The 12,541-nt window shown below is 47.2% G+C and overlaps 2 protein-coding genes across 6 annotated transcripts in view; one reads left to right on the forward strand and one right to left on the reverse strand.

The window, feature by feature from the left end:
* The window catches only part of SLC22A31 (solute carrier family 22 member 31), a 43,295-nt gene that overhangs the window by 25,409 nt on the left and 5,345 nt on the right, over positions 1–12,541 (forward strand). For 2 of the 4 annotated variants that reach the window (XM_033942856.1, XM_033942857.1), the window contains exon 10: positions 12,085–12,296. The exons of the other annotated variants lie outside the window; for them this stretch is intronic. Coding sequence is in view for 1 of the 2 variants with exons in the window: in XM_033942857.1 (XP_033798748.1) it covers positions 12,085–12,113 (29 nt within the window). In the remaining variant the exon portion in view is untranslated. Of the gene's footprint in view, positions 1–12,084; positions 12,297–12,541 lie in introns of those variants that run through there. 4 annotated transcript variants of the gene reach the window in all.
* Positions 3,920–12,541, reverse strand: part of CDH15 (cadherin 15) — an 85,247-nt gene continuing 76,625 nt past the window's right edge. For both annotated transcript variants that reach the window (XM_033942851.1, XM_033942852.1), the window contains exons 11-14: positions 9,837–10,076; positions 9,315–9,451; positions 6,925–7,092; positions 3,920–4,640 (exon numbers count right to left, since the gene is read on the reverse strand). In XM_033942851.1, coding sequence (XP_033798742.1) covers positions 4,440–4,640; positions 6,925–7,092; positions 9,315–9,451; positions 9,837–10,076 — 746 coding nt within the window. In that variant the 3' untranslated portion in view covers positions 3,920–4,439. The remainder of the gene's footprint in view (positions 4,641–6,924; positions 7,093–9,314; positions 9,452–9,836; positions 10,077–12,541) is intronic.

A 12,541-nucleotide genomic window follows, 5' to 3' on the forward strand; every position in this document is an offset into this window, starting at 1 on the left:
GGATGTTGAATGTGTTAAGCAGTTTCATGAGTATCTCCCTTGTTCCTTGATTGCTCCAACTATACTAAGCCAAAGGGCAACCAGGTCTTGTCTCATGTTCTAACTCAAAACCCTCTGTAGGGCCCATTTATTTGTAAACAGGCCAATGGTTTTCTCTATTAAGATTTTATCCATGCCAGATAATGGCCTTGTACTACCAACTTTTTAGCTTGCGAAAGGAAATTGTAGAGTCACAGTTGTAACACTCAGTTATAAATCCTGCTTGATCATCGTACTAGTTGGGGCATGTCTGCCTGCAATGTCTGTGCCGCCATTTTGTAAAAATCTTAAGGTCTGTTTCTAATGATGACAATGGCCAGTCGGAGCAATAGAGTGACTTATGGATAATCTTTACTCCAGCCAACTCCTGGTTGAATGTCTTAAAACTTCAGTTAGAGGTTGTGCTAGTTATTTCCCAAAGCAGCTACAACGTTTGTGTATAAATCCATCTAATCCCAGTGCCTTTCCATGTGGCAAGATTTTACTTCCCCACAGTGTTTCTTAAATCATGATTACGTAAGAAATCTGCTGAGCCTCAACTGCTGTTAACCTTGGCAGGTCAGTTCCATCAGGTATTGCTCTATTGCATCTGGGCTTATTCTTCTTCCTGGTTTCTATAAAGTTTTATATATTAAACAAATGTTTGTCGTATAGCTGCATTATTCCTATATTCCTTTCCCTAAGAATGGATTGGAGGAGGAGCCTAATGGTTAAAGTAGCCAATTGAAATCCTGGGGAACTGGGTTAAATTCCCCGGGCACGTCATTTACCCTCCATTGTCCCAGGTACAAAACCCACTGGGGACAGAGAAAGCACCTGCTTTGGTTGTACCATGGAAAGGCAGGATATCAAATTCATGTCCCTTTGCAGTTTTTAACGTTTGAGATTAAGTTTCAAGGACTGGAGGGGTGGCCTAATGATTAGAGCTGCTACTCAGCACCTTGATGTTGCAGATTCGATCCCAAGATGCTCCTCATTACTCTGGGCAAGTCACTTAACCTTCCTTTATCCCAGGTACCACGTCCCATGGTGTATTTGCAGACCAATTTATCAATCTCCTAATAACATGTGCCTTGATCTATATGTGGTGTGTATACTGAGAAGTGTGGCCCATTGGTCTGACCCAGTAAGGCTATCCTTAGGTTCTTCACCACTTTGTACTTCACCACTTCGTTATCCTGTGTAAGACAGTTGTGGTAGCAGAATGGCCCCCCCCCATCATCATCTCAGTTAGTTGGAGCCTAGATGATGTGAGGTTATTTTTTGTGGGCAAACACACACTTTCATGAGAAGGTAGGGGTCGTCTCTCCGTACAACGCCCACTTCCATTTCCACTCTGCCTCCTTAAAACAAAGTTGGCGTTAAGTTCTCACCCATTCCTTTAACTTTTCTACCTTAGTATTTCTGTCTTTACAGCGTTCTTATATCTGTAGTCAATCTTCCATTGCTGTAGTTACCTGATGTCTGGGAAAACCTGGACACGTTCTCTTTTTTTAGAGGATTGTCCAGCTGCCTGGAAGGATTTCCAAAACCCAGCAGTCTCTCCAGGTTGTGGAAGTCCCCGAGCTCTGCGGTCACATCTGGAGGCCCTCTGCGCACACGGTGACATGGGCGTGATATGTTTGCGTCAATGTCTGTGCATGCGCAGAGGCCCTCCAGACCTCGGGGAAGGAGCCAGGGCAGAACAGGATGGGGCTGGAAGCGGAATGGGGAGGGGCCTGGTTTCCTCGTTTTTAAGAGGAAATCTGACAACCCCACATTGCTGCACTTTCCCACTTCATCTACCTGTCTTCTCTTCCCTATCACAATCACCCCACAACCCACCCAAGGGTTCGACTTCGTTTTCCATCCCCCTCCCAAATGCTCTCTCATTCTTTATTACCTATTCTTCTCTAACTCAGCAGCCCCCCCCCCCTTTGAGGCACTCTTCCCACTCCTTATTGTGCCCAAAACCAGAAATACCTCTCCTGCTCCTCTCCCTGCCACATTTCCTCAAAAGCACCTCACTTTCCCAGGATAAAGTCTAGAAATATGCAAATCAGTGTGTTCTTACAAACAAGTCCCATCTGAGTCCTTTTTTTAAAGCAAGTTAAGGTGTCCAAAAGGTAGAAAGATTTCTGAGGTGTCGCTGTATATCAGGTGGGTTTTGGGGTGATTCTCTCTCCATTGGATGTCTGGTGCCTCAACCTGCTTCTGAAAGGTTGCGGGAAGGAGAAAAGGCAGCAGAAGTAGAAGGAGGGAAGCCCTTTGTTCTGAGGCCTATCCTGCAGTATTTGGGGGGAAATGCCATCCTCACTCCCCCAAAATATGTCCACAGAGAAAGGAATGATAGAACCTAGTTATTGGCTTTCTGGCCCATCGTTGCAGGGTTCTGTAGGAAATTCTGGTGCCTGTGACTATGTGAGTGAGGAGATGGGCTATAACTCCCCAGGTAGCAGAGAGCTGGGCCCCAACACCAATTCAACTGAGCTACTAGCCCCCCACCCCAGAAAAAAAAAAACATGCTCCAACATAGTATGTAGGAAAAACCAATTCAGTACAAAGGGACGAACAGAGGTAAAGACATTTTATTCCGTAGTCGTAAAAAACAGAGACAGCTGAAAACAGCCAAACTATTTTATGCACTGAAGTAAGGTTACCATATCTATGAAGGCAAAAAAAGGATGCATTCCCCACCCCCATCCCTCCCAAACTGAGTCATACGCACGGGCCAGTAGATCAGGTGACCACAGTGCCATACTTAGTATATTTTACTTTTGTCATCTCTGGTTTCTGCTTTCCTAATCTTCTCTTCACTCTCTTCCTTCCATCCAGCATCTGCCTTCTTTTTCTGCCCCTTCCATCCTTGTCTGCCCTCTCCCCCCTTCCATATAGCATCTGCCCTCTTTCACTCCCATCTAGAGCCAGCTTTTCTCTCTCTCTCTCTCTCTCTCCTGACCTCCCAGGATCTCTCTCTCATATGCCTCTGTCTCTCCCCTCTCCCTCATCTGATCTCTCAAACTCCACCCTGCTCTCTCCCCTCCGATCTCCATGCTAGCTCTATTTCCTTTCTTCCTCCCTCTCCAAGCAGCAGCATCTTTCCCTGTCATTCAGTCTGGTATTTCTCTCTACTCCTCCCCTTGCTGCGTCCCGTCTGCATGGGAACAGGAAAACACATCACAGGAAGTCAGATGCGCCAGAGAGAAGAGTCAGGTGCCAGCCAGCAGCAGATGCCTCAATCACTGACACTGCTGGCAATGAATCTGAGGCTTTGAAGATAACGGTGTGTGTGTGTGTGTGTGGGGGGGGGGGGGGGGGGGAGAGACTAGAGAGGAAGTGCCTGGAGGAGAGGAAAACATCCAGACTTCTGAGGGGAGGTAGGATGCATTAATATGCTGAGGGGGCTTGTGGGGCAGGTGGCTCGCTGTTTTAAAACCTGAACAAACACAAATTCTCCTAATTAAAAAAAAAATTCCCTGGACACCTGGACAATTCTCTAAAAAGAGGATATGTCTAAGGAAATATGGAGAAATGGCAGGGTTACCAGACGTCCGGGAAAATCCGGACATGTCCTCTTTAAGGACTGTCTGGGCTCCTGGACAGGCTCTAAAACCCTGACGAGTTCCAGTTGCATCTAGAGGGCCTCTGAGCATGTGTGGAAGATGCCGCACACATAAGCACATGCTCCAGGCCTTCCAGGCTTATCCGAAATAAGAGGTGGAACAGGTTGGGGGTTTCTTTGAGAACAATATGATAACCCTAACAAATGGTAACCATGGTAACCCTATACTGAAGCAGAATACTGCTCTCCACACCTTTCCCATCTAGATACCGTTCTGCAGATATCAGAAGCAATTTGTTCCTTAGTGGGAGGAGGGCTTGGCTAGGCTTTCGCATTCTCTTTGCTGGGGAGGTGGGGGGGGGGGGGGTGTTGAGAATGTGCTCCCCGGTTACTGGTGCAGTCTTGGGCAGGTGCCTTTGAATGTCACCTGATAATGCTTAGAAGCAGACAAGGATTGCGGATAAAGACCCGTACGGCCTATCCCATCTGCCCGTCCACTGCCACCTGACCTGCTCTCGCCCTGCTTTCTCTCCCTTAGACATGTGCTTGTCTCTTGCATTCTTGAATTTGGAACAAGAAACCTCTTCCAGCAGTACTGTGATATATAATGCAGAGGGCACCCGTACCCCATCTGCTGTAGTGGGAATATTCCAAAGAGCAAGGTGAGGGTGCCTGACAGTGGTCAACAGGGACGTATATGGTCTGCAGAGATCTCTGGTCCTATGTACAGCAGACACCCCTCAATATGACCCATTGGCACCTGACCACCTTCCAGTCCTGCCCTCGCAAAGAAGAGATAACTGCTGGTCTGCCCCTGCCCTCCCCCCTGCCCTGGTCGTTCTACCGGAGCCTCGTCCCTTCAGGGCTGGCTGTACAGTTCTGCCAGTCGCCTGAAGCGTGGGCCCCATTCACTGAGGTAGTCGTAATCTTGGTCCGAATCCGTCAGGCTGGATGCAATGGAGCTCAGGGTTCCTGCGACTGAGCCGTCCCCTTCGTGGTCGTAGATGAGGGCTGTGTCATACGGTGGCACACAGGGGTCGCTGTCTGCAGCTTCCAGTCCCTGAAGGAAAACCATGCATGTATATTAGCAGCTGGTTTCTCATAGAACTAAGTAAATACCATATTTGCAGGATGTGGGAACAAAGATTCCTCCCTACAAACAAATATTTTCCCCCCTCCTCATTCCTTAATTTTCTTCTCTGCATCTCCCCACTGAAAGCAGAAAGATGATTTTATGCAATTTTATGGGCCTCAGGCATTACAAATAAACATTTTAAGCCTATAGTGCAGGGTTTTTTTTCCTAACTTTTATTTTGATTGAAAGAACATCAATGAAAGTACAATTTGTAAGGAATGCTGGGTTCCGCATTGCACATTGAAAGCCAAACATCAACTCAATACCATTGACAATACCAAGAACAGCCCTCAGAATATCACACACGCATAAGGTAATGCACAGCAAAAGGATATGACATATCAGACAGAATGGTATTTACAGCTCTCAGTTAGCCATAGCTTCCCAGTCCAGCGTCTTCCCGTTGGCCATGTGAACCGTAATATTTGGCAGTATTGTAACAGAAATTCTGAGCTTAATGGCAATCACAAAATGATTTACCTATCAATGTTTTAGATAGGTGGCCAGATGTTCTCCCTGTGGAGCTCGGTTAGATGTTCTCTCAGGGTTTCCGCAGCTGGAATTGTGCTTGTTAAAGGTTCCTGGATTTTGCTGTATCTTTGTCGGGTCTCTTTGCATCTTTGTCAGGTAGAAACCAGCTATGGAAACCCTGAGAGAACATCTATCCCAGCTCCACGGGGAGAACATCTTCAAACCTACCAGACACTTTTCCATTCTATCGACTTTCACAACAAAATTCAAATTTCTGACCAACTGACTTTCCCACCAGAATTCAAATTGGGGGACTGCCCTGTTCCCAATCAGGTCAGTGAACCCACTATTTCCAAAGTCACATTGCAGACTTCAGAGCATACCCTGAAGAAAGCCACAGCATGATGGCTGAAACGTTGGTTTCTACCTGACAAAGATGCAGCGAGACCCAGAAACCTGCAACAAGCACAATGCTAGCTGCGGAAACCCTGAGAGAACATCTAACCCAGCTCCATGATGATCAGGATGTTGATCAAGTGAGGGTTCTTGTGCACGTTAACCGGCGATTAACTGTTTGTTAGAGAATTGGCAGAGGAATGCAACATCTCCATTGGTTCATGCTACAATATTCTAAAAGAGAAGTTGGGGATGTCTTGCATTGCGACAAAGTTTGTTGATGACCAACTACCAGAAGAACAACCACGTCATGATCTGTCAGAAACTTCTTGAGCAGACAAATGAAGATGAAACATTTCTTGATAAAGTGAGAACTGGTAATGAGACATGGATCTACGGTTATGATGCAGAAACCAAAGCTCAATTGTCTCAATGGAGAACCAAAACATCGGCAAGACTGAAAAAAGCTCAGCAAGTTCGGTTGAACGTTAAAATGATGTTAACAGGATTTTTTTTTACGGTCAGTGTTGTTCACTATGAATTTCTGCCACAAGGACAAACTGACAACCAAAATGACTACCTGAAAGTGTTTAAACGACTCCTTGAGAGAATCAAGAAGAAGCGGCCTGAACTTTGGAAGGAGCAGTCATTCCTGCATCACGACAATGTGCCTGCTCACACTGGCATCAAAATTTGTGAATTTTGCACAAAAAACGCAATGAAAGTTCTTCCCCAGCCATCTTACTCTCCTGACTTGACCCCTGCTGACTTCTTGTTTCCTAAACTTAAATCCACACAGAAAAGAAAGTGACACGGGGACAAATTTGTCCCCGCAGGAACTCAATTTCCCTGCCTCGTCACAGCAAGTTTTGTCTCTGTCCCTGTCCCATTCCTTAACCGCACAAGCCTCGAACACTTATGATTTTAAAGTGTTTGAGGCTTATGCAGATGAGGACGGAGCTTGCAGGAATGGGGCAGGGACAGGAAAAGAACTCGCCGGCACAAGACGGAAAAATGAGTTCCCATGTCATTTTCTACTCTGTACTCCACCTCACTTGCACTTAGTCTTGTGATTTCCTCTCCCTTTCTCTGACTTCCCTTATGCGAAACAGGGCATCCCACTTTCTTGCTTGGCCAGAAGACGGAACCGGTCAGAGGAGAGGGTTTCTGGTTCACCACACACATTGAAAATCACACTGGACTGTTCTAGTGGGATTAGATAGGAGCAGATGATGGGTGTGAGGGGAAAACACCGCCCCCCCTCCAGACAAGAGAAACAGGGGAGAGTTTCCAGTACAGACACTGCATCGGGGCAACTCAAGAGAACCCCAGCAACACTTACATCATTGATGAAGTCCTCGATGTCACAGGGGTTGCTGGGGAATTTTCTTGGATACTGTGGTGTGGTGTAGTTGTAAGGAGCGTCTCTTCGGATTGGCTGTTTGCTCTGGAGAGATGAGGGTGTGGTCAGCGCAGTAGGATTTCGCAATTGCTCTATATCATAGGCGTCCTGTAAGAAAGCAAAAGTGGCTTAGTGTTCCCTAAATTTTCAGGCGTGATAACCCTTCACCCTGTCTCAGACATAAGGACCAACAACTCAATGCCCCGATACAAATGGACATTGGTAAATCCAGAAGAAACTTCAAGACTGTACCGACAGAACCTGGGTCCCAGCTAGCCTCTATGAACACATGTGGTAGGAATAGAAACACATTTGCAGATGTGGTTTTCACATTTCCTCGCAATGGAATCACAACCAAGTGAATGCTCAAGGAAGAAAAATAAAGGCAGAACGAGACCAAATTTCCCAACCAGTCTGCCCACTCATACTATCCTTACCTCTATGTATTTAGGGTTACTCTTTTTAGAGGACTGTTCAGGTTCCCAGACAGACTTTCCCAAACCCAACAGTTTGGGTTTTGGAAAGCCCTGACGAGCTCCGCCCACAGCTGGAGGGCATCAGAGCATGCAAGGATGACGTCACACACATCCATCCACACATGCTCCAGACAAGGCCAGAGCTTGTCAGGGAAGAAGAGAGGAGGTTTGTGGGGCAGAGCTGGAGGTTGAGCTGGGAGGGGCTGTGGTGGAATAGGGCGGAGCCAAAGACAGAACTGGGCGGAGCCATGTGGCTGGATTTTTGCAGCCTGAAAAATGGTAACCCTATATTTACTAATCCTGAGCTTTTTTTGAATTCAGATGCAGTCTTTGTCTCCACCGGGAGGCCGTTCTACAAATTCCCAACTCTTTCCATTAAGTATTTCTTCAGGTTTTCAACCTTCATTCTATGTCTCCTCATTCCAGAGCTTCCCTTCAATTGAAAGAGACTTGACTCTTTTTTGCATTTCTGCCATGGACATATTTAAACGTCTCCATCATATATTCTGCCTCCCAACTGTTCCCATATGCTTTCTGATGACGACCACTGGAATGAGGGGTCACAGGATGAAGGTGAAAGGGGACAGACTCAGGAATAACCTGAGGTAATGTTTCTTTACAGAAAGTTGGTGAATTCATGGAACAGCCTCCTGGCAGAGGTGGTGGAGACAAACCTCCCGATATTCAGCATTATTTAATTAGTCATGAGCGATTCCAGGCCAGTTAAATAGCTCTTAGCCAGCTAACCGCCACTATCCAGTGGGATATCGCTGGCTGTCTCTGCTGAATATTCACACTTCGTAGCTAAGATGCTCTATCATGCCATAGCCACCGACAGTGAGGGCTGATTGGCCAGGTTTAGTAGACAAATTGGGCCATGTAAATAGCAGGACTATCTTTGACCACTATAAACTTAACAGGCTAGTACTCAATATTGACTTAGCTGGTTAAGTTATAGCTGCTAATCCCCCCCCCCCCCCCCCCCTCACACTGGAAACAGCCCGGATTTGAATATTTGAGTTCAGCGACAACTGCGGGAGATAGCCAGCCTGCTTCCTGCAGTCTGAATATCAGCTCCCAAGACTATCTGAATTCAAGAAAGCTTGGGACAAGTATATTGGATCTCTAAGGGAGAGGAAGGGTGAGTGGATGGCATGGATAGGCCATTTGGCCTTTATCTGCCTTCCTTTTTCTATGTGATGGCCCTCAGTGCCAATTCTGTCTCCATTAGCCCACTTTACTTTCCTTCCCCTTCACCAGTCTCTAGCCAGGCCCCAGCAGACACTCTCTCTTTCCAGCCTGACTTCATCAGTCTTGCTCGATCCCCCAACCAATCTCCTCCCCTCAACCTGTTCTCTCTCCAACCACTTGACCAGTCTCTCTCTTTCCTTCAGCTACTCCTCACTTTTTGTATCTCTTTCTTTGCAGCCGCTTCTGGCTTCCGGTCACACCTCCCACTGCCACAATTGCTGGCCCCACTTCTGGGCTGTGAGGCTGCTTCTGATTCCACCCCGCCACTACTTCTGCTACCACTATCTCCAAAGTCTCTACAGCAGCTTCTGTATTCTGCTTACGTGCATTAGAGCAGTAACAGAAAGACTTTTTCTCTTCTCTGTGACCTGTGGCTCCTATGTAATGGTCTCATGGATCATCCATGGGTCTGCAGAACGCAGGTTAGAAACCACTGGACAAGAGTCATGGAAGTCAGTGCAGCAAGGGCCCCTGGTTGGGAAAGTGTCTATACCGGGATTTCATGGGGTGCTGCAGAACATGGACTGAGCTCTTGCAAGGTGGACTCGGTACATGAAAGCTGGTTGCTGAGTTACCTCGGTTGTTGCTTTCTTTTTGTATTACCTGGTCCTGTTCTCCTCCTCCTTGCTCATCATAATTCAGGATGTTATCTCGGATATCATCATCGGAGTTGGCCAATATTCCCCGGTGAAAGCCCTGCTGACGGCAACGTTCGATAATGGCCACCAGCAGTACCAGCACTGCCAAGCAAGAACAGAACAAAGTAGTGAGGAAGTGTGACTGGGTGGAAACCAGGACCTGGCTTTGCTTGGGCCCATCAGAATGCAGCTCACAGTAGCATGATACGGACCAACTGGCCCATCCAGTGAGATCTGGTTTCCACCACCCTGGGTAAATAAGAACATAAGAATTGCCACACTGAGAAAGACCGAAGGTCCATCAAGCCAGTCTCCTGTTTCCAACAGTGGCCAACCCAGGTCCCAAGTACCTAGCTAGATCCCAAGTAGCAAAACAGATTCTACGCTGCTTATTCTAGGAATAAGTAGTGGATTTCCCCAAGCCATTTAATTTCCATACTAGAACCAAAACCAGCTCCCCTCACTGAACACAGGCTCTCTCACTCACACAGCAGAAGGATGACACTGGCCAAAATGATCATCAGTGCCCCAAAGCTAATGCCCGCTCCTGCACTGAAGATAGATGCCAGGCCTGGCCTGCAGCTTTCAGAGCGGTCACAGTGGCACACCGACACATTGAGGACCTGCTCCCGCTCCTGCTGGGGCTCCCCGGAGTCACGGACCAGGAGATGCAGAGCATGGATTCCTTCTTCCACCTCTGTTAGTAGCTTCACCTCAGCGTGGGTATCTGAGCAAGAAAGGAGAGGTTTAGCTGGTGACAAACCCAAAGCATTCAGCACGATTCCTGCCCTGACACTGTGAAGACATACAGCTTTTTTGTGCGTTTCCTTCTCTGAGCTAAGATGAAAAGAAGAGGACTTCCTTGTTATATAAACATCCTACTTGCAACAAGATAGAGTATAGAACAAATAAGGTCCAACATGGATGTCTCAAAAAGATTAAGGAATCTATAACGTGCCTAACATAGGCAAAGGTAAATGTTTCTCTCCTCAGTATTGCCTATTTGGAGTCAGAATGTGGACCTGAAATAATATAAAGATTATAGGAGGTCCTATGATCTGATCACCCATAGTTATGATATACTTGTCTCTTACCAAAAGTAAATCTACTGTTTAGAAAAAAGATCGTTCTTTATATTGACTCATATGGGAATAGACAATATTGAGGAGAGAAACATTTACATTTGCCTGTGTTAGGCACTTTATAAGAACACTAGTGTTTAAGCCCGTTAGATTAACGGGTGCTAGAATAAGTAATGTAATGTAATGTAATATATGTGAAAATTACTGAAAACTTAATGTGAGAGCTTTAATATCCATCGTATGGTTGATTTATTTAAAGTTTTTATATTTTTCCTATTTGTTGCATACTTTGTGCTTAATAAATTGTTTTTTTGTCCATTTTTTCTGCAAATCTGTATAAGTCTGAGTGTCTGTGTGTCTCTCTCTCCTTGTCCAGTGTTTCTTGTGGGTTTTTTTTCAATGTCTCTTTAGATCCCTGTCCAGAAATTCTGAGTGTCTTTGTCTCTCTCTCTCCTTGTCCACTGTATTTTTTTATTTTTTTTTCAATCTGTCTCTTTAGCCCCCTGTCCTTCTGTGAGTGTCTGTGTGTCTCTCTCTCCTTGTCCAGTGTTCCTGTCCTTCTGTGAGTGTCTAACGTACATACCTCTTTACTTCCATTCAGGTTAGGTTGAGCTGCCACATTTGTTCTGGGAACATCACAAAGCTGTCTGCCTGTATTTCTCCCCAGCCAATTTCCCTCCCTCTCAAGTCCCTGTGCACCACTTGCCAGGGCGCATCCTCCCACGATCCCGGTCTGCATGTTTAGGTGTGGCTGTGAGTTCGGGCTCTTCAAATGAGCTGACAATTAGGTGTGTGTGTGAGTTCGGGAGGAGCTGGCGCTTAGTTGTGCCTGTGCATCCATGGTTTCTGCCACCGCTGCCACTCCTATTTAAAGCGGCCTGCTGAGGTTCGCGGCCGGCTGTAGCGAACCTCGCAGGCCACTGTCCACCTCAGTAGCATGTTCCCTCTGACGCGATCGCGTCAGAGGGAACGTGCTACCATGTGGAGAGCGGCCTGAGAGGTTCGCTACAGCCGGCCGCGAACCTCAGCAGGCCGCTTTGAACATGAGCGGTAGCGGCTGTTGCGGGAGGATGGGGGGGGGGAGAGTCGTTGACGTGCAGGCCGCTGTGAACAGGAGCGGCGGCAGGACCATGAGGTGGGAGTGAGCTGTTCGGCTTCCCCTATTTGGGGAAACCGCCGTGCCGAACTCAGCTGCGCGTGGGGCCGTAGTAAGCGCGGGGCATGCTGCACTCTTGGCGGCCACGGACTTACGGATCATGGAAGCACGCCGATAAGAATGCGCATGCGCCGCCTACGGTTTTATTATATAGATAAGAATTGCCGCTGCTGGGCCAGACCAGCGGTCCATGCGACGGCCCCTAGGTCAAAGACCAGTGCCCCAACTGTGACCAACGTTCTGGTTCAGTAGGAACTTTTCCAACTTTGTCTTGAATCCCTGGAGGGTGTTTTCCCCCATAATAGCCTCCGGAAGAGCGTTCCAGCTTTCTACCGCTCTCTGAGTGGAGGTGCTATTTTCACACTAAAATTAAAGAAGGGTAACATTATCGTAGCGGGGCTGCTATGGAGGACTCTCTAACGTTGGCATGCGATTGACTTAAAGACTATAAGCTGGTTCCCACATTTATTTCGATTTCTATCCCATCCTCTCAACAGCTCAGGTTACAAAAGGACGTTCACAGTGAAGGGAAAAGAACTGAAAAAGGAAGAGAGGATACCAAAGAAGCATACAAGGGGACAGATTCCAACCAGGCATGTGAGCTCCTCCCCCTATATCCCGTTTAAGAGATCAATCTACCTGCTTTAAATAGCAGCAGCAGTAGAAAAACAACTGCTTTTACATACAAGCAGCAGCGAGACCTACCGCAACCACCAAGAGCCCACAGACCCGATCCTGCCAGGAGTGTGAACTCCTCCCCCTGCAGTCCATTGGAGAGATCAATCTGCCTGCTTTTAAATATCAGCAGCAGTGGAAATCAACTGCTTTTACACCTAAGCAGCAACGAGACCAGCCACAACCACCGAGAGCACACAGACCCGATCCTACCAAGAGTGTGAACTCTTCCCCCCATGCAATCCGCTAAGAAGATCGACTGTCGGCTCCGGGCGGCTT

The sequence above is a fragment of the Geotrypetes seraphini genome, chromosome 4, assembly GCF_902459505.1.
Source record: "Geotrypetes seraphini chromosome 4, aGeoSer1.1, whole genome shotgun sequence".
NCBI lineage: Eukaryota > Metazoa > Chordata > Amphibia > Gymnophiona > Dermophiidae > Geotrypetes > Geotrypetes seraphini.